General features: G+C 46.0%; 1 protein-coding gene across 7 annotated transcripts in view; it reads left to right on the forward strand.

The window, feature by feature from the left end:
- NFIA (nuclear factor I A) overlaps positions 1-21878 on the forward strand; it is a 256488-nt gene that overhangs the window by 137013 nt on the left and 97597 nt on the right. For 6 of the 7 annotated variants that reach the window (XM_067301330.1, XM_067301331.1, XM_067301333.1 and 3 more), the window contains exon 3: positions 107-172. The exons of the other annotated variant lie outside the window; for it this stretch is intronic. In XM_067301330.1, coding sequence (XP_067157431.1) covers positions 107-172 — 66 coding nt within the window. The remainder of the gene's footprint in view (positions 1-106; positions 173-21878) is intronic. 7 annotated transcript variants of the gene reach the window in all.

The raw sequence follows: 21878 nt of genomic DNA on the forward strand, positions 1-21878 counted from the left end.
TTCCTGTCCTTAGTTTGTACTCTCAGCCTTTTGAGGAAGTCTGGCGCCTCTGATCTATTTTCCATAGCAGACCCTGTAATTTTTGGCTGTATTTTATGTTTTTCAGATTCAAGTCAATCTGAAAGTCCCAGCCAGCCAAGTGAAGCTGATATTAAGGACCAGCCAGAAAATGGTAAGTTCTTACCTGCTGCTCCTGCTTTGGAATATTAAAACAGCCCATATTTATCAAGTTTTTTTTCCCTATGTCTAGTATAAAAGGATTATTCAGAATAACTGCCATGAGGTAGCTGCAAATAAATTGTGTACTCTCCTCATAGCTAAAATGCTACTGTTTCACTAAACTAAGGTAGCATTTCTCAGGTCCTGGAGAGACACCTTTTTTCCTTTAAAAAATTATTTTAATTAGGGAGATGCCGTGACAGAGCCTGCTGTATGCAACCCTTATCCTTATTCCTCCATAGCAAAGGCTTTCAATCCCCGGGCCGTGAGTCACGACCCCCCAGGGGTGCGTACTTCATCGCTCTCGTTTTTATCTATGTGCTTTTAACTTCATTTTGTTTATTGATGCTCGCGCATGACACACAGAAGTACCGAACTTTCAGCGCGTGGCCAGCTCGTCGTTTTAGAGTGCAGGATCTCGGCGAGTCCCGGGAAACGAAATGGTTGCTTTGAAATATGCTGCTGCAGACCCGTCCTCTACCGCAAAAACCTGCCAAAAACCAAAACCAAGCAGCCACGCTCCCAAACAGTGCGGTCTCAGGGCAGCGCTGCACACCTATAACCACACCGGCCGCTCGAGCGGGCACCCACCGGGACAGGTGCTACCAGCGCTGCCTGTGTTTTTATCGACATCTTTTAGAGGTTGTAGGTGCTGTGGGTGAGCAGTGCGGGGAGACCCAGCGGTGGCTTGTCGCTTCTTTTTCTCCCTCTGCTTCCAGTACCGTTGTTTCTGGTGGCAGCCGCTTGATCTCATTTGGAAGTAGCGACGGGACTGTGAATTTTGGGGGATGCTAAGATTCTCTCAACGAGGATGGTTTGAAATTAGAAGCAATAGCTTTTAGGGAGCCAATGGCTTCCATTGTAAAAAACAGCCTGAAAAAAATAATTCAGTAATAGCAGGTTTCTGGAGGGATTGCATGCGAAAGGATAGGCACGTGTGTAAGGGAGCAGCTTCTCTTCCTTGCTATGGTTAAATAAGGAAGACCTCAGCAATTTCTGCCGGTCCGTCAGCAACTGACTTTTCTTTTACTGCTTATATTGAGGGCTTAGAAATAGCAGCTCCCAAAGTGAAACTAGCTGACTAACTATTATTACTAGTTTTGCTTTACCTTTTTATCCATAACCAGATTTTTTTTTATAAGACATAAATGGAGGTAGGGGCACCCACTGCGCTGGGCACTACCGTGCCTACACAGAAAAGAAGAGCTTGCATGGAGGGTTTACGTCTCAAAACCCTGTCATCATTTCTGGGGACATTTAAATCTGTCTCACGTAGAAATATTGTGTAAGTAATAGCAGAATTACGACAGCCCTTTTGCAAATCAGCTGGCTGCTCTTGCCTCAGATCTTGCAGTGCGTCCCTCCAGCGGCTAGTGCGTGCGCCGGTGCTTGGAGGACTTGATTAGTGACCGAACAAGCTGCAAGGGGCCAAGAGGCTGCAGGGCTGCCTCAGGGCTGCACCACATCCGAATCGGGGCTCAAATGGCAAGCAGAGCTGAGGGACTCAAGTGCGCCAAAAGCTTAAAGATATGAGCTTACGTCGCAGGACGTACAATATAGGCCTTGTTGGCCGGATGAGATTTTGGCTTTGGGGGTGTGTTCCTGTATTTTCTTTCCACTGAAATATGAAGGGTTTCGTATTCCGAGGGATTTTGTTCTGCTCATCTCCAGATGTATTGCCTTAAAACATTTTTGTTGTTTCTGAAAGACAGTGCCTAATTTGTCTTATCAATCCTGTTCACAGAAATTCTAATTTGTAGCCAAAGGATTGTGAGGTTAAGAGAAGAATTGACTAAACTGTGATTTTTGTTCTGCCAATTCTGATAATTTTTTTGTGTGTGGAATATGTTGCCTGTGTTTATTAAATCATATTTTAATTTAGAATTTATTAGGCACCAAGCATGTTGTTATTTCGTGTTTTGATAATATTCTTTCACCACTATCAAACCACAGATCTTACCCTGCAGTTTCTTAGTCTTAAGGAAGCCCAGTATTCAGCAACCAGCCCAAAAAGCAGCAGTGTCAGGGTTTAATAATGGAAAATCTGTAAAAGCCCAGCGAAATGAAATATCTCTGATTTTGGAGCTTTAGTCTTCCTTGTAAAACAAGCTTTTAGTGAATTCCTGGAACTTTGCTGGTGACATGTTAAAGGTACTTTTTTTTTTTTTTAATAGACAGGAAAAGGATTTTTTCTTTTTCTCAGTTTTACTACAGGGTGTTTTTCCCCCCACCGCAGCAGAATCCTCCTGACCGAGCTGGCACCTTCAGCAGCGCCTGCGCGGGAGCCTCTGCTTGCCGCGGCGCCGCTGGCCGGCGCGGGGCTGCTCCCCCTGGGCAGCCGCCGAGCCCGTTCGCGGCACACGCAGCCCCCGGCGCGCCGCGAACCCGGCCCCTACATCAGCGCAGATCTGCAGCTCTTATCTCCCGAACGTGAGCATGAAAGCAAAACTGCAGGCTTTAGAAAATGAAAAACTGCACGCCCAGAAACGGACACAATAAATCATATTAACTGCGTTGTTCTACACTTGCTGTAGACCCACTTGCGCAGGGCCTGATCCAAATCCCTCCGGAGGCGATGGGAGCCTCGTAATTGATTTTACTGAGAGTGGGAACGAGCCCACACAGAGAGGAATTTTTTAAAAATCAAAGAAAAATAGCGTTGTGAGTAATCTTATTCCCACTGCTGCTAGCAGCAGAATGACCAGATTGAGGGCAGATTTGGAGTCGTTTTGCATGTGTTTCTGAAAGGCACAAAGAAGGGTATCGATTAAGTACTACCTTTTACATGCATGCATTCCTTCATTTTAAAAAAATAAATCTTTAAAGGCCTTGTGAGGGTTATACAGCCTCTCTACTTGCCTGTTAATATCCTTTCTGTTCCACTCCATAAATTCTAGAGCTATTTATTATACACATATATTTTGCATACCTTGAGTAATGTAGGTTCAAAAGGGTCAACTATACAGCCCTGAAAAAGAAGGCCTCCTACTACAGGTTTTAATTTATCATTTTAAATTGTATGTGTTATTTAGGAAAACTTGTATGTCTAACCTTCATTAAAGGGAAGTGCACAGGGAAAAAAAAGCTTTTATTTTTTAGAGCCGCCCCTTTCTTCTAGGGGGCTTCACAGTTGTGTTTTCTGGAGCAGAATCATCACAGACAGAAAAGATTCTGGCACCTTCGGCTCTCAGTGGTGGCTTTGACACCAGCTCCAGCCTTTTCTTTGGCCGTCATTAAGCCAAAAGAGGTTTCAGGCAGTCACTTAGCTGGTCACTCCTGCAAGAATTTGCAGAAACATTAAGATTTTTTTTCCTAGACAGCACCATGGTCGTGAAAAGACAAATGTGCAGGCAAGGCAGGGCTTATTCATGCATGCGTGGTCCAAACGCCTTGGCCCAGAACCGGAGGAAAGGCCGACGTGTGCCGTGCACGGCGCCGCTGCGTCCTGGGGCGGTTAACCTGGGAGAGCAGCTCAGGGAGAGCAAGAAAACCCCGCGCGTGCCTGGCTGTTACATGGGCAAGGAAACATGCAGGAGAGATGCTGGAAGAGGCCAGCAACTTTATTTGAAAGGCACGAGCATGTTCTGATATTTTGCTCAGTTTAGGTTTTTTCTGACCAGCTGGGCGCGATACCTGGGTGGAAAACTCCCCACTTTTGTAGTTGCCTAATGGCATGTAAAAGCTTCATTTCGGTTGGCACTGTGAACTGATTTTGTGATGCGCCCAATCAAAAAAAAAAAAGCTTATTGATTTTAAAAGCTTGTTAAATGCACTGGGGTTTTTTGGTTTGTTTGTTTGTTTGTTTGGGGGTTTTTTTTAAGTAGTTTTCAGTGAACTGAGGCTGATAAAAGGCAGGTCCGGTGCAGGGGACTGCCTGCCTGCCTGCCTGCCTGCCTGCCTGCCTGGGGACGGGAGCAGCTGAACTCTCGGCTCAGCACTGCCATGGACCCTCTCTAGTGCCTTTCTTTCTTTCTTTCTTTCTTTCTTCCTTTCTTTCAGTTGTCCACATGGCTATTGGATAGGCTTTCTTTTTGTAAGTCGCATTATTTTAAACTTTTGAAGGAGAACTTTTCAGTCTTTCTATCTGCAAAACGGGGCTATCTGTGATTCTAGCTTTCGGAGAGTCGTTGAATATTGAAAGTCAAGTCCTGCTCTGCTTCAGCAGGGTTTTCAGTCTGGAGAAAGGCAAAGAGGGGGTAACGCAAACTGGTTAATAACTGTGGCGCAGCGCTGTGTTACTGCTGCCGCTGGACGGGTGTCCGACGTCCATCGGGCGATGTTTGTGCTTGACGTGGTGGTACTGGCGAACTAATAACTGCAGCGTAAAGGTACGCCTGAGGTGCACTGGGTAAAGCAGAAGAGCGCTGTGTCGTCTTCTAGAGACCAGTGATGCTTCCTGAGCGTGGGCTGTTGGGACTTGATGACTCCAAGTTAGTAGCGCACCACTTTAATTGCAGATTAGCAAATTCTTCTTAAAGAAGTTGGTAAATTCTCCCATTTCAAGTGAGCAAGACAGCATTCGTTATTACAGCTGATTACAAATGTGAGCCAAATTCACTGCTCAAGCAATTTCTGAGGAGGGAGAGGCATTTATCTAAAAAATAAAAATGTTTAATGCCCAAACCAAATGCTTTTTAGTTTTAATGTATTCTTGCTGCTTTGAGCTGCAAGTACCTTAACAGCAAGGCAGGAAATGAAAGGCACATTGTTCTTCGTAACATTAAAAAAAAAGAAAAAAGAAAAACAATGATGTACCGTAACTCACAGAACTCGTTTTTCAACCCTGCAGTAATTACACTGGACTTGTAAATATCATCTGTGAATTCTTTGCTTAAGTAGGGCTGGACTTGGGTATTAAACCTAAAAAAAAAAACAGAAGGGTTTAAGTATATACTCACTTTTCCATGCTTAAAACATAAAGGAAGAAATTCTGGTCCTCAAGCTGCAGGGGAAAGAGAAGGCAATATTGGGAATATATGAAAGAAAAGTTCCCTTTTCTTCTTCTCTAGACAACGCTGATCGTGGTGGACATTGTAGGGCTTTGACTGAAAGGAAGGAGAGGTTTATGTGTAACCTGGCAAAATGCGAAAGCACCTTGTGGAACCACGTCTCTGTCTTAACCATCAGGCTACAGAGTCCAACCCCTTTTTGCATGTTCTCCTCCTGGTCCCGCAACTCCGGCATTTGTGTTTTATGCAGTGACATAGCTTCAGCTAACGGCAGTGGAGGCCTGCCTGGCCCGTGGGCTAGGCACTCTTCTGGCATGCAAAGGTCAGTGTTTAAAGTTGAGATGAACCGAAAAGCCAGCTCTGCTTTGTGGGTTTTCCCACCACTCAACTACATTATAAATTAAATGGTAGATGAGAGACCTCTAATTCTTTCTACAGCCAAGTTTTTAACTAGTAAAAAGTTATTTCCTTCTGAGGCCACTTCATGTTCTCAGGTCATGGTTGGCATCCAATCTCCACTAGTTTGGACGGAGGCTAGATGTCTCCTTGTCTCTCCGAGCTGTGATGGACCTTGATGCCAACCACCTGTATGCTTAATCACCGAGGAGGTGCTGCAAGGGCTACAGGACGGTGTCTGCAGGTGCCTGCAGGGTCAGCTGCCCTCGGACAGCAGCGGGTCTAGGCCATTCCCTTTAACTTCCACCTGCCGCGGGCAGGGCCTTGCGCAGTGCTTCTGAACGCACAATAAAACCGGCGCTGTTAGAAAGGATGTCGTCTCAGATGACTAACACTGTGAAACACCTCATTTGCAGCAGATAACCAAGCACCGCAGAGAAAGTTTTCTATCGGTTACAGTTGCGAACAGGGTAATACAGTAACGGCAGTTTTTATTAGTGTTCTTGCTCATCGGATCATTTGCATCGCAATCCCGTAAATGCAGGAAGACCCTCCTCTCTTGTTTACAGAGTAGCGCTGGAGAGCCATCATAGCCTGAGGGACTAATCTAAAATTAACTTTGCTTCAGAAAAAGCTTTTAAAAAAAAGCCCTTAGCATTTTCAGCAAGGGAGCTCATAGCTGGCGACGAAGTCACAACTCCCGGTGATGTCAGCTTGTTTGCACCTTTGTAACGTGCCAGGACCAAATTCTGAACGGATTTGCACCTTTAGAGATGACACTGTCCGCTGGGAAGAGCAGCCCGGAGCGTTGTCCAGGTGCGAAAGCTACGGCCGAGCCGGGGAGCCTCGGTGGGGCTGGTCTCTCCTCCCTCCCTACGGGCGGACCAGGCTGGGCCCTCTCACCCTGGCGGGACACGTCAGCAGGCGAAGGTCTGCTTGGGTCCCACCTGTATTTCCTCACGCCCTGGGAGATGCTGCATGCAGTCGGTCATGAGAGCCTGCCTTTCCCAAGGAAACCAAAGCAGATATATCTGGTTATAAAATTAACTTCTGTGTAATTTAGTCCTGCCTTCTTTTCGTCTTATTTAATTTCAGATAGATTCCAACAAGAACTAGAAATACAGTGTTTTAATCATAATAGCCTGGAACTGAAACTTTGCTGCATTCAGCTGTATTTCCCAGACAGCTTCATGGCTCTCATGGAGAAGTGTCTGAATAATTAGTAACGAAAACACTATTTTTTTCCCTCTCTCACCATATTTTCATTGAGATTCGTGCTGCAGGCGGAATGATTTCGTGGCCCAGATTGCAAGGCGCCGCTCCGCCCGCTCCAGGATTTAACGGGTGCTCCGCCGAGGCCAGCGCTTCGCCTGCTTATCAGGGGCTGGCACTCCGCGGAGGAGACCCCGCGATGGCAGCGGCGCCGGGTGTTGCCTGTCAATCCGGCGAGATAGCGGTAGTCAACCGGGGTCAGCCTCCGCCAGGGCCGCGCGCGGGGCCTGTCTCGTCGGCGACCTGCAGGGGCTGGGGCCGGTGGATTGACGGAGGACTCCGGTTTTCGCTGCTGCTAACCATTAACCTTCGCAGGCAAAGCGTTCCCACAAAAAAATTCATCCGAGGCAAGTATGACAGGAGATATTCAAAGCACGAAATGAATGCTTGTAGCATGACAAAGCAGCGCTTGAAAGACATGAAACGTTCATCGCGCTCGGAGTGGCGGAATGCTGCACAGGAAAAGAGAAGAATGTGGCTGGAGTATATATTTTTATTTCGCCATATGTGTGTACAGGGAAAAGGCAGTGAACCTTTCCAGTGGATAAGGTGCATAAATACAGCTGCAATTATTCTAAGTCATTTCAAAATATATTTATATGCTGTTGCTATGTTCCATTCCTTGCCGCGTATATTTATCCACCAGATAAGAGGAAGGGCCATCTAGAGGGCAGCTTGGAAACGGGCTGGCCGGGAGCCCCCTCTTAGGAAACGGCTGTGCCGGCGAGCGCCACGCCTGCCTCGCGTGCCAGCGCCGAGCCGGGAGGTTCGTCCGCGGTACGGGCCTCGCTTTCCCCTCCGGTCCAGGAAAGCAGGGAGGAGACACAATAGGTGATGCCAAGGCCTAACCAGCAAAACAACCCCCCCCAAACCTATCTGTTTGTTGTCGGATGTGAGAATTTCCTAATGCCTGTAACGTCAGGCAAATGGAAAATTTTACTTGCAGGAAAATTGCCTTCCACAATAACCAAGAAAAAAAAAAAAAAAAAAACACAGAACGCCCACACCAAAGCAGCACGATCCGAAATGTGAACTTTTTACGCCTCCCCAACCTTCTAGGTTAGGCTTCCAACCAAGGGATCTTTTATTATCAACATGATATACCCTTGACATAATTTGGCGCAGTAAAGCTTCTTCTGCTGAACTCGTGCTTTCATTTACTAGATCTGATGAAAGTTCTGTGAACCACAGTAAAATGTGATAATTAGTAGTTTAATTCTTTTAGGGTGTGCGTATTAATTGAAAAGGCTTGAACTATAAATACAGGGCCCGTAGATAAAAGCACACTCTGAAATCAGTCGCTTATCCGAAGTATTCATTACTTGACATCTATTTCGGTAGCGTCTCTTTGCAGCGGTGCCAGTCGGCTGTTGAAGTGAACGGGAGTTCGGCGCTCGGAGGTCGGAACAGCAGAATCCAGCCCGGCTCGGCGCTGCTCTCGTGCAAATAGGAAGCACTCCCTGGCGGGAATTTTGCCCTCTGCGGTCAAACCGCTAGGTGTTAAAAATGTGTTTCTGGAGCTGTGCTCTGCAGATGGGTTAGTAAAACGCTGGCTCTTTTTGGATAAAAGCCGCAGGAGGTAGATAGAAGGGGCTGAAGGCAGAGTTTCCGGGCTGGCCCGTAGCGTCCGCTCCCGTGTGAGGTGGAGGAGAGCCCGTTTCTCCTGCTCAACAAGCCCACCCAGAGCATCCGAGGTCCTCCGCAGTTTGAGTCCGAGCCAGCCTGGCACTTTATAGCAAACGATAATTTTCCCCCTCCTTACACAATTATCCTTAATCATATCTAGGACCATCGGCACCTAAACCAGAAGCCTCTGCTACTTCAGCCAGAGTTTAGTTCATTTAGCTGCTAATGCCGGAGGGCAGCGCTGGGCCCCGCTGACGAGAGCTGCCGTAACCGGCCGTGCTTTCTCGCTCGCTCTCGGGCGCTCGTGTCCTGACTTCCTGCCCGAAGCAGGAGCTGTTCTAGTGATTCTAGGCCTTTCCAGTGCGTATAGTCACTGTGCAAATGTACGTCTTTATTTCACGCCTTCCTCTGGTTTCTCTGTGTGGTGTGGTGACTAGATGAATTATACCTGTCTTTACACGTACGGGGTGATTTTTGTTCAAAGGCATCCCAACCTTCGTGCTCATATATGGGTTGTACATTCAAAAAAACCCTGTGTGCGTATGCTGCAGATTCATGGGTTAATCAGGTGGTTTCCAAGTAGCCTTAATTATGTAAATCTTAAGTTGCGTACGGGAGCAAAAACATCTGCATGAAGAATGTGCTTACAGCAACTTCAGAGACGGTTCCGCGCAGTGCAGGGCTCCTGGAAGTGCGACTGGGAGCTTGGTTTTTGTTACTGTGAAGGAAGGACACTTCTGTGAGCCTAGTCTCCCAGGAAGAGCCTAATCTCTTCCATAGCTAACCGGGTACTACTTTTTAAGTGCAGAAGTTGCCAGGCAGGGAACATAGAGAAAGTTTACGGTGGCTGTCACAGCACTGCGGGAATAACCCGCCTCTGAAGCCTGGCTGTAGCGTGAGTGAAATGGAAAAATACCAGGTCCTGGTATTTCTTGGAAAGTGAGAAGGAGACTTTTATTTGCAGTGGTTCACAAATATTTTCCCAGGAGCGACGCAGCGAGCGTGGCAGAAGGGGCAGGAGGAAGGCGAGGCGGGCGAGCGACGCGGGCAAGCCGCGCTCCTGCCGCCCTGCCGCTGCCGCCCTGCCCACGAAGGGCCCCGCGAGATGCTCACGGGCAGCTCGCCTTACTCATTTCTGCTCTTTTTTCTCTCATCAGTGCGGGATCTTCAGTCGTGCAACTTTTTCTCAGGGTCGTGATAGTGTCCTGGTAGATTTTGGCTGTGGGGTGGTCGAAAGGTGCCAGCCGATTAAGGGCGCTGCTCGCTATGTACGCTTCACGTCTTCTGCCTTACATTTTTTTTTGCTAAGCGCTGTTGCAACTGAAGAAAATGCTGAAGTTGGACAGTTGGGAGTTACTGCTGAGTATGTGCTGTAAACTATATCATCCCTCTGCCTTCTCCCCATCTCCCCCATCCTGCTGAAACCACATGATTTATAAAATGCCTTAACATTCTTGAGCGAGTTCACACTATCACCTCCAGGCACTGCGCTGAGGAGTCTGAGGAGGGGATGGGAAACACAGATCTGATAGCTGGTGTTTTTCTCAGAAAGAAAAAAAACGGCTGATTAAATTTAAAGGAGAAAAGCTTCCTGCTATGAGTTGGAGTAAATCTGCAGTCAGCGTAGCACTTTCTAGTAAACAAGAGATGTACGTGGTTATAGCGTTTTTTTATTATTACACACTGCCATTGTTTTCCATTTTCATAAGTTTCAATTAATCTAATCATCTTAGAGTGTCTCTCGCTTATGTGCCTAATCAACCTCCCGTCCTCCCTCACTCCTACTTGAAGCAAGGAGATCTTCGGCAAGACACGTTCTGGTATGAGGAGCCCGCAGCTCGCTCCTGTCACTGGCAAAAGGAGGCACAAGAGAAAGACAGGGCTGCTGCGAGGCCTCCAGATATCTTTTCCTCTCTATCTCTCGCCTGTGCAAAACACATGGCTTGCATCCCAGCCCCCAGCCGCCTTCGCCCTCCCCCTGCCCCGGGCTGCTGCAGCGCCGGGCTGCCAAGGGGGAAATGACACTCTCGTGGTGCAATGTCTCACTAGCTGAGCCAGGATAAGGGCTGGCAGTTTGCTGTGCGGTCACCTGGGCAGCCGCAGAAGTAGCCTTTAGCCAGGCAGAAGAGGTAAATATGGATGTCGACACCATCTTCCAGACTCCAGCGGGCCAAATTCTTTGCTGGCATTTCTTCTCCTAAGACCGTGAAGGAGGGATACTTCTTATGTAGCATATAACGCTCTCACACACAGAGAATCTGGACTTCTGTCCCTAGTATTTTTCTACTTCTGTTCCCTGCTCTTAAAATTTTATCTCTAACAGAAGGCTCTTTGACAGCTGCTTCCCCATCTGAAAACCTGCTGGTGTTTGGGGGGTGTCCCCACCTGACCAGCTTTGCAGTGCAGACCACCTGCAATTTTCCCACATGTTCTACCTCAAAGTCCTTAAAAATCAGGGAATTCACTTTTAGGAAATTTCCAATAACAGAATGCCAAGAGCTAGCCTTGTCCCCCATGCCGTATAGAGGGGAGCCAAGTTTGTTGTATAGCAGAGCATGTCATGGTTTGAGCTGCAGGAGGAATGGAAGAGGTGAGAAGCCGGAGAGAAGAAGACAAAGGGACCTGTGTTGTGGCAGCTTGATGGGCTGGGGTGGCCATGGTTTTGAGGCTAAGGGGGAACCCCACAAACTTTTGCGAGGGAAGACTTATAAAAGTGGTATGGCAGTTGCCAACAACTCAATTAAAAAAAAAAAAATTCAAAACCTGGAATAAAAGGGGCTGGAAAGTAGATTGCTGATTGCTGTCTGCCATGGCCATGAATGATGCATCTGCAGTAAGACTGGGAGCCGTCCACTGTTAGAAGGAGGCAGAAGTAAAGCTCATCCCGTGTACAATATAAATGTAAGTTGTTATTATTACTATTGCTATGTCAGCTGTAAACTGTTCCCACGAGAACAGAGATGCAACATCATTGAAAAAGAATGTCTTACTGTGAAATGGGCAGCAGAAACACTGTGGCATTATCTGCCGGGTAATGAATTTACCTTGGTGACAGATCATTATGCCCTCCTGCAAATGAACCAGATGAAGGGCAGGAACACAAGGATAACTCAGCAATACTTGTATTTTACAGTCCTCTGAATTTTAAATAAAACAGTAGCCAGATATAAATGTAAGGATACTGAAGCATGGCATCTCAGGAGACATTGCCAATGGCAAGATATGGGGAGAAAAGCAAGTTTTCACTCAGGTCTATGCTAACGTGGTAGTATGGACTTCTAGGGCTTGGATTTCTTCCCACCTAACACTATGGAAATAAAATTTGGCACCTCAACTATGAACCTAAAATTAGTCTAAAGTTTCCCTCTATAATCAGTAGAGATTCTGGGTCTTCTGGGGGTTCATCTCTCTCTTGCTCTCTCTCTCACTCTCTCTCTGGAACCTCGGAGAGGTTTAGGACAGAGGTATTTCAGGTTAATGCTGTAATTTCTCTTGACCTGAGATTCTGCTGCTAAAGGAAGTCTCCCAGCCTGCTCCCACTCACCCTCATAAGCAAGAAGTGGAAAAAGAAACACTTAGGCTGCAAGAGCAAAGGCGGATCTAGCAGGGCACTTTGACTTGGCTGAATGACTTCTTTGCTGTAGAAGAGTGGTCAGTTTATCTACTGCACACTTGTACTTTCTTCTCTTTCTGTTTTTCCTTTGACTTCTACAGAATGGGAGGCACCGATCTTAGATAAATTACCTTTCGAGAAAAAGAAGTGTTTATGTGCTCTGTGGAAATATGTGTCTAGGGGTGGGCATACTGGCAGTAAGAACTTCCTCCTTAACTCTCCAGTGAAGTTTTGTTCTAAACTGACCAGATGAAGCCATTATTCAAAAGTAAAAATGTTCTGTTCCATTTCTTGTTTTCATTCTTTTATGTGTCTGGGGACTAAACTGCTATGAAAAAGAGCCCATTCTCACAGGATGCTTTGCCTAATTTGCAGACAACAGAGGTTCAGCTATTCCAATTACGATGAGATAAGAATCTGAAATGTTGGGATCTCATCCATCCTGAATTGAACTCTGAATCTTCCAAAGTCTGTCTGTCATTATTTTTTTCCTTTATTTCTGTATTTCAGTAATGAAGGCAAAAAAAGAACAGAGAAGAAATGGATGTTTATGCATTATAAACCATAATGGATGGCTTTTCTTTTTACCTGAGTTGCTTTAGTGGAGTGTAAAGGCCCCTGTGAGTGGATTCCTCTCCCATTTTCATTGCTTCTGCCTGCCACTCATCAGCAAAAGGTCTGCCTTTCTTGTAAAATCAGTACCAGTAGAAAGTCTCATAGTTTACATGTACAGTACTGCTAGAACATACTCGAAGGCTGTCACAGTGGCGGTGAGCCAGAGTCTGGCTGTCTCTTTCCTTTTCCTTCCCCCCCCCCCCCCCAAGGCACGCGTTCAGATATCAGACTGCACTGCGCTGCTGCGGAGGGGACAAATGTGGAGCCCACGTGGAGGCCTGTGCACCCCTTCCACGTGTCCGCTGCAAACACACACACGGTTTCTCCAACGCTCCCCGTGGTGCTTGCAGCGCTTGGGCTGCGACCGTGGGGCATTCTCTCCCATAAATATGATTTATAGCTTCCTTTTGCCGGTGAGATGCAAGAAGCCCTTCCCAGGATGGTGGCATTTGGAAAGGCCCAACTTTCCTGCTGGAGAACACATGAAATTAGATATGGACTGAGACAGTCCCTCCCCACGCCTTCTGTTTACTTTGTTAATCCTGAATCCCTCCAAATACACTCAGAATTAGCAAACTCAGAGGCCCTATTTGGGCTACAGACGGAGGCAGATTATGCAGAGAGACAGAGAAAATAAATTTGGTCCATGTTCTAGCCTGACCTTGGCCTGAACCTGAGAAAGCGAATGCCCCTATCACACCAGCATGTGTCTGTGGAAGTACAGTAAACACAAATGGGGGTCACTGGCCCTCTCTGTCGTTCGGTTCCAGGCCAGGAGTCTAGAGCTTTGGGCTGTCCGCCCAAGAACTTGTTAATAAATGTCCATTCTTAGTCTGTAAAGGAATGTAGACAGGGCATCCTGCCCTACAAAACACAAACTCAGAATAAAACGCAGAAGGAGAGTGTCGGTCATCCTGCAGAGCTCTGCTGCTGGTCTCCACATCCAGCGGTTTCTCCAGCCTCTGGATTTAAGCTGCCACTTTGGGACTTGGTTGGGGGAGTTCCTCACTAATACTTTGTGGGTTTCGTTATCCACCTCTGTCTGTAAGCGTAGTTGCCTACCTAGCCCCAAGGGCGCCAATTCTTGTGAACTCCGTTGAAAAATCAGTCTGTGGGGCTTCCTTGGTGCTCAGAGGAGGTAGAGACCTGGCTGTGAGACAGGAGAGCCTGGATCTCCCCCTGGAGGGGCTCATCCAAAATTTGTGCCGTACCCCTACAGAAAGGAGGGCCTTCTTGAAGTCTTCTTGGCTCTGTGTTGCATCCTTGACCGTGGCATCATATTGTAAATGGGAGAGTGGTAGATTCTGCCTAATCTGTTGAGGTTCCTCAAGTGGTAACCCAGGTGGGCAGCTTTGAGGTTGTGCCAGCCATGCTGCATGGCTCTGAGACATATGGGTTAACAGAATATCCCAAATTGCAGATTATCTAGGCTGAGTGTGTGCGTGCATTTTAGGATGTTGCAAGATCCCAAAACTCCCGAGGTTCATCCACGTAGGGCTCTCTCAGGGCAGCCCTGAGAGAACTTCATGAGCCCAGTAATGGGGACAGTCAGGGACAGGCGTTGTACGCAACCTGGACACTGTGGACCAACCCAGCAGACTTCCTCAAATCCACAGGACTTGTTCCTGTTTGAGATTAAGCCCTATTTGGGATAGGATTTTTGAGTCCTGTTTCTGATTTCAGTCTTATATTTTTGCCTTACAAATTTAGGGGTCGTGTGTGTCGTTGCACTGTGACTATTGGAAAGGTTTTTCCCTCCTCAGCCACGAAGATAACTAACATATAAACCTAGCGGGAGTCAGTCTACTTCGGAATAGAAGTTATCAGAATTAAGAAATGACTGCTCTGGGCAAAGAATACGGAAGTAAGAGCCTTCAGGAGAGACGACTCTGAGGGAGGTAACGGGAAGAAGAATAGGTGAAGAGCGCGGTGTGATGTGCAGATTTGATTGTGAATGAAAGCTTGCTTATGCGTGTCGTCAGCACACGCGGTGTAACGAGCGATCCTGAAGGGAGAGGAAAGCCCGCGCGGAAGGGTGGAGCGGGCTGACCCTGCGGCTCGGCTTCCGAGCCCAGCATCCTTCTTTTCGAGGCCCGTTTGCACTATCTAATCTTCTGTGGATATTTCTACAACTCCCATTATCGTGGTGTCTGGCCGCATTCTTTCCCGAGCGCGCCGGTGCGAGGAGCGAGGGGTGCCAGGAAGGGAGAAGGAAAGGAAATAGCTGCGGAGGTCACCGGGATTTGTGTCCGTGTCGCCCAAAGGGCCGGCGGCAGGAAACCTGCCTCCTCGCCCGACCCCGGCTCCGCTGACTCCTTCTGCGCACGGGCTTTTTCCAGAGCGCTCTGCCACATACCGTAAATAAGTCGACTACTCGTGTAACTAATGTGTAATTTAAAGAAAAAAACAAACAAGCTAGCACCTCTTTTTATAGTCCCCGAATTGTGTGTGTCTGCAGGGCTTTGAGCCCCCTCGGCTCAGCTCCCGGCCAGCCTGCGGAGTGACCTTGGAGAGCACAGTTAGCTGCCACCCACCACAGGAGGGTTTTCATAGAGCCCAAAATAATTACAGCATCGCCGAGTCTAGTTCTATAATTCCTTGGCGATATACTAATTAAAACGGGATATTTACACACGGCGCTTGTTTAAACTTAAGACTGATTTTAAAGAACCTGCGTGCTTACAGCGACTATATATCACGGCTTTATTGAGATCACTGTTTTTCATGCAGATTGAATTCTTGAGCTTTGTTATGAACATAAATGAGCCCACAGCTTTATGTTCAGGCCTGAACACTTCCAGGGCATCTGAATCATCCTGGTATTTCATTCCACTGTCTAAAATTATTTTTAAAATACTACTTTTTTTCCCCCTTAGTGTCTTTTTATAGCAATTAGAAGCTGCCCTGTGTTTACTAGGAACAGACAGTCCAGCAGAGCTGAGTGTTTAATGTGATGAATAGTGTTAGGAGCTAAGAGAAAAGTCAAATGCGTGTCAACACTTATCAAAGCTGCTCTGCTGCTCAGAATGACTGTTCTTGATACTTGTTTCATGATAAACTTCCTCAGAACATGATGTTACTGGAAAAAAAATTATCCACTCTGAGAAATACGCAGGTGACACAGTTGAGTCAGCAGCTTGCAACAGTGACACAGGCTTACGTTTGTAAAAATCCCCATTGAACTGTTGTCATTTGCATAAGTATATCACTGCCTCAAAAACTGTCGCCGCAAGTGTCCCACTTCTTGCGTTCGCTTGGTAGCGGTTTAAACTAACCAAAAATCTTCCTACTGCCAGATTACAAAGAAGTAGAATCCGGGGCTTAAAAGTCTTAATGGTCACAAAATTTTCTTTTTTCACAAGTAAGTCGTCATGTAAATGCTAGCGTCTCCAGTTAGCACTGATATCACTGGTGAACATGATGAGCATGGGAAAATAAGAGGCCACCGTGGAAGCTACAGAATCCTATCTCCCGTAAAAAAAGTGCTTAATTACTGAAGTTGCAAGCGTTTCCCCGTGCACAAGCATCTCAGCATTCATAGGTGGAAAGTACCTCACGCTGTGTTTGAAATATCAACTGGATTTAAAAGAAGGCTTTGTGCTTTACTACGGACCTTTCTTAGCCTCCTGCAGATGGTCCCAACTGCTGAAAAGGGACATGACTTGTGAGACGTGTAGACCTCCACGCTGTTTGTTGTGCTGCTCTAATCCTGCTTTACACCCATAAAGGACTTCACCCCTTAAGCCCTTACCCTCTTTCTCCTAAATATTAAAATTATTTTCCTGAGTGTCATACCATATTAAAGCAGAATGAAAATGGGTTTAACAATTGCTGGCATGGGGCTTCTGTACAGCATGTGTGTCACAAATCATGTCACTTTTCAGCAATAGGGCTGCTGCCAGCGGGAGGCTCAGAAATGCTCATGTTAATCAAAAATTTTAATTTCAAATCAAATTGACAGTTTACACATGGTGAGAAATGCTTCTCACCATGTGATATTTCAGTATGCTACGCTGGGCAAAATGGGTGCACTTTCCTGTTAAGAATTTTGACTGCAGTATCTGCAAATTTATGGGTTTCAGTGTATTGGGTATGGTGAGTAGTTGATCTAAGGGAGCCCCTTGGAGAATAGGAGACAGAAGGGTTTTCATGCAACCTGGCACTGGTGAGCCGCTGTTGGCACATGCTGCTGGAGAAATGACAGGTATTCAATAAACATCACTATGGTTAAGAGGAAGATTTAAAGGAGGGAGGGGCTGCAGTGCTATAAACAGGATTTGAAACAAATGTGCTTATTTCAGTCCGTGATTAGTCTGAATGCCTAAGTATTCCAGACCAGTTTTTAAATATCTTTACATTTATTTTCACACCAATGTTGTATACACAGTATCGACAGGAATATTTATGAGATTAATATTATAGGCTAAATGCTAATTCGGACTGGTGTGAAACCAAGTGAACTCTTTGCGTGCTGAGGCACACTCCGTCGGTGCGAAAGACCAAAGCGTGGCTGCGCGTCGTGCTTACGGCAAGCGTTCCCACCACGGTGTCCCACAAGCCCTCCCTTCCGCCAGCCGCTTCCCAGAAGTCAGTGGACAAAATCTGGGGGGCAAGATTTCAGTTGATATGTGATAGGGGTAAGACTAAGGAGAAAGGACAGTTAGCAGAGTGTGTGGTCTGCCTCAGAGACGCTATTCGTAGAAACCGCTGTTTTCAGATCGTACCAGAAATGTGATGCTGACACCAAATGCGCAGCTGAAAACAAGTTATCATCACATCTCTTCTCTTTTTGGGGAGTATTTTCAACTCTTTGCAGAGGTCCTGGGGTTAATGTGATGCCTATCTCATGACACTGGGGCTTACGTTTAGAGAAGGCCTTACAGGGGAAAAAGAGCGGAGCCAGCAGCAACTTTCTTCTCGTGCCTCCCTGCCCAGCGCCCACACTTCTCACTGCACCTACGTGGGCGAGAGGGTGGGCGAAAGCCCCACGGCTAGCGACCCGGCGAGCGCTGCGGTGGCACGTGCCATCAGCGTCCTCGAGAAGCCGGGTCTGCTCAGGGTAACCGGCAGTTTCTCTGCGCTCGCTTGGACGCGGAGTCGTTCCTAGAACGACGAAGCTGAACTTGCAATATCACTGCAGACCTTGGAGATCACAGCTGTCGTTGCTCTTGGAACCAGAGTTGATGATAAAAAAAAATGAAGATAAATAACTGCATATTATTATTTTCAGGGAGGGAGGCTTTTCTTTTTATTACTCTTTCTATTGTTAGATGCCATAAATATTGCAGAATGATTATCCCAGTATAGATTTTGTCACACTTACTTAGAAAGGGTTTTGAGGAACACATCATTTTATAAGCTGCCAAATGAGTATGACCATTTGTAATGATATTTCTTATTTTCTTTAATATTTTCTTTTTGGATTGAAGACCTGAAACAGAAATATGTTAATTTAAGACATCTGTTGTTTCTCAAGCCATAGGGTCCTAAATGATATTAATGCAACTAATGTGTTTATTGAAATGTGCATATAGTAGAGAGGAAGATTCTTAATTTTTATTTTGTATGGAAGAATTTTATTTTATTGTTTTCCCACCTAAATCAGTACTGAAAAGTACTCTGCAATGTTAGGAGTCATCAAAAGTGAAAAACCATGCTAGCCTTGTAGGAGCCTGTAATGGTCTCCATTGCACAAGCTTCTAGAGGTCCTTAAAACTGAACTTGAAGGGCTTTCAGTGTTGCAAGAAGACCTTCATCTTCATGGGAAAGGAACAATCCGTGTGTCCTCTGCTTGGACAGTACTTGACATGATTGATTCCAATCCATAATCGGTTCATTAACAGTAATAAGTTGCCATTAATTTTGCTATCTCTGTACTTAAGTATAAAATGAGCTGTATCTCCTGAGAGCTGAAGCCACCGTGGATCCGTGCAGGATCAGGCTGTTGCAGACACAGCTGGTCTGATACCGCATTTGCTCTGGTCCGTGCTTTTTAATTTGGAACCCAGGCTCTGAAGCTCAATATGACGCTTAGTGAAGTAATCATTAGGCGTTGTTATTATCAGACGTTTTGAAATGCCATGAATATGAAAGGCTACATGGAGTAAGACGTTAGGTGCGTGTTTCTGTTCTGATTCCCCTTTGGGCAAGGCCCGTCGTCACGGGCCGGATGCTTTCCCTAGCGAAGCATGAGGGTCCCTTCTCTGATCCTTCTCCCAGTGCGCTGAGGTCTTGTTTCCCAATGACCGCTGCGAGAACGCAGGCCGTACGGCAACTGTGCGGAGCTTGAGCACATCTAGCAGAAATGCGTCTAGGAGCGCAGGCAGCAGTTCAGAATCTTACTGCCCGCTAGATACGGGCCATTTTTAGCTTAAAAAAAAAAAAAAAAAAGGCAAATAACTTACCAATGATTTTGCGTGTTGTGAAGGGTTAACAAAACTTTCATTATCACACTCTATTAAGCCAGGACCAGGAAACAATTTCTAATCAACACTGGGATCTGGGCAGGGATTGTGCCGCCTTTTGTAGCAGGCCTCCGATCTGTGTTCGCTATTCTCCCATGCTCACTTCCAGCTGTTGTCATTGAAATCCCACATAATCTCCCCGGGTCAAAGGGCAGTCATCCATGACTGCCGCTGTTAGGAGGTTATGCTGATTTCTGTTGTCAAATATTGGCCCTTTTCTCTTTCAATCACTCCCATTCGGCTTTTTTTTAACAAGAAAGATCCAGCCTAGAATTGTATTACATGACTTTAAAGTCTTAAAAGTGTTCCTCTATTGTGCTGACACGACATGCCCTGGACGGTCTAATTCATTCTGTTATAGGCCACAAAGGGTGTGCTGGGGCTTCTTAAAAACTCGCTGCTAAAGCCAGGTAGGCGAGCGTCAAGGAACAGCAGCGTATGTGACCTGTAGCCCAGCCTTCAGCTCCTAAGAAAACGTGTAATTTGTCTAAGGTGCGCTATTGCTGTGGCATTAAAATTAAATTGGAAATAACAAGCCAAAACAGAAGTGGGAGCATTCGTCAGACAAAGAGAGATTTCTGTATCAACATTAATGTATAATACCTTGCTTAAACGCTTCTATAAAGGGTCCATGAATTAAAAATGTGGTATAATTTACCATTAAAGGTTTATCCTGTACAAATCTGAGGAACGCATTTCGTACAAAGGAAAAGAAAATGAGGCCACTGCGACAGCTCTGGGGGTCTATAGTTGGGGTCTGCAGGTAAATGCAGATTTCATTACAGATACGTGTAATGTTAAGGGAGCCTGTGGCCTGCATACGGATCCCTTGTGCTATCTCCTTACTTGACTTAACTGGAGAAGACATTCACTTGGATAGAGTACTGCAGGCTGGGTAGATATTGCAGCCTGGGATAAATAGTCCCTTCAATCGCTACATTTGAAAAAAAAATGAAGGCAGCATATTTCCTCATTTAATGTAAATTGGATTTAGGTTTGGCAGATTCCTGTGCAGGAAGCTTGGAAAGTTTGTCGCTGCGGATGTATTTCCAAAGTGGGAGAGTGACCAAATACCGTTGGGAGAACTCCAGCGCTGGTGCCCCGGGAGCCGTTAGCCTGGGGGAGCAGGAAGCCCCGGGCTGCTCCCAGCCCTGGGGCGCTTCTCCCAGTCACCCCGCAGGAAAAGCGGGATGCGCCTCGCTCCCCGCGTGTGCGGCGGCGCGCGACCGCTGTGCCAGCCTGCCCGCAGGAGCCGAGGCTTGCGACTTCCTCCGTGCTCGCCCGGGCCCGGTTACCACATCCATGCGCGGGGATGTGGTTTTTGGAAGGCAACGCAGTCCCTGGGGCTGCAATGGTTGGGTCAGCCCAGGCTTAATGAACTCCTCTTCCAATTAAGCAGAGCATAAATTACAAAGGTCTTGGTTGAAGCACACGTATTCTGTCTTTTTCTTTTTTCTGGAGAATGCACGTTCGGACTAACTCTGTCGCTCCCACACTCCTAATGCCGCGCAGCCATGGAAAAACTCATCTTCAGGGGGTCCTCAGGGTGATCCGGGTTCCCCCTGGTAACCTCCTCCCTCTCCAGGCCTGCATGTGCTCGGTGATACGGACATTAATTTCCTAATCAATATTATTGCTCCACATTGTTTGTGAAGCATGGGATTATCTAGATAGAGGATAAAACCAAGAGGATTCAAGCTGCACTTTGAGTAAAGAGGGCTTTTGTTTTTAATCAGGCATTTGGTTAAGATAATAAGCTTGAGACCCTAATTGATTATTACTATTTTAAGATTTTAAGATGGCTATGTATAGTGAGGTGCTGGACATGAAAAAGGCTTTAGAAATGGTCTCAGGGCTAGTCTTGCGGACCTGTTGTGTCATTTCAAAATACTGTAAAAAAATGAAAGTCTCCCAAAAAGCTGTTCTCTAAAGCTTAATACATTGTCATTCAGACTGTAGTGGAAGAGAAATAACTGGATTTGGACTTTTTCATCTTCAAAGGATTAACTCTTCCCCATTATTATTTAAGTTTGAATTTCAGGAAACCAATTGTGTCTGTTTAGAAAATACCTCATATATTTATGCTGCCATCTAACTATTTTATAAGAAAAATAATCATGTTGGATTACATAAGTAAACCTGCTAATTAAATAACAATAATACCTTGAGCACCCTGAAAACATCTTCTGATATTCAATTAAGGAACAATAACCCAATGAACTTTAACCTATAGACCATATTCAGACTTTCTACATAAAAGTAATTGCATCAGTCATGATTTTCTCAAGCTACAACACAAGCTCTTGATTGGTAGATCAACATCTGAGACTCCTTTTTCAGCATTAATTGGGAAAGCAGACAATACTCTCCCTGTAAACTAGATTTTAGGACGAAGGTTAGTTGCCTTTGTACACGTTTACTCATTGAAATAGGAATGTTTGCCTAATAATTCAAAACAAATGGCATTAGACAAGAAGCCCTAATCCTGATTTCTCCTCTGCCAGAGTAAATTAGGAGGAAATCAGGAGAAATTCTATTTGGTCAGTGTAGAAAGACTTGCTTAAAACTTCCGTGAGATCAGAATTAGGCTCCAGAAATTCAAGGCTTTTTTTCTTGCTTCTTCTTTACTGGCATCAAGAAGAATATGTAATTTGCGTTATGAAATTTCTCCGCAATTAAAGCAGTCATCAAGTTATGGCAAGATGTTTTTCATGCGGTACTTGT

This window comes from Apteryx mantelli, chromosome 8 (genome assembly GCF_036417845.1).
Source record: "Apteryx mantelli isolate bAptMan1 chromosome 8, bAptMan1.hap1, whole genome shotgun sequence".
NCBI lineage: Eukaryota > Metazoa > Chordata > Aves > Apterygiformes > Apterygidae > Apteryx > Apteryx mantelli.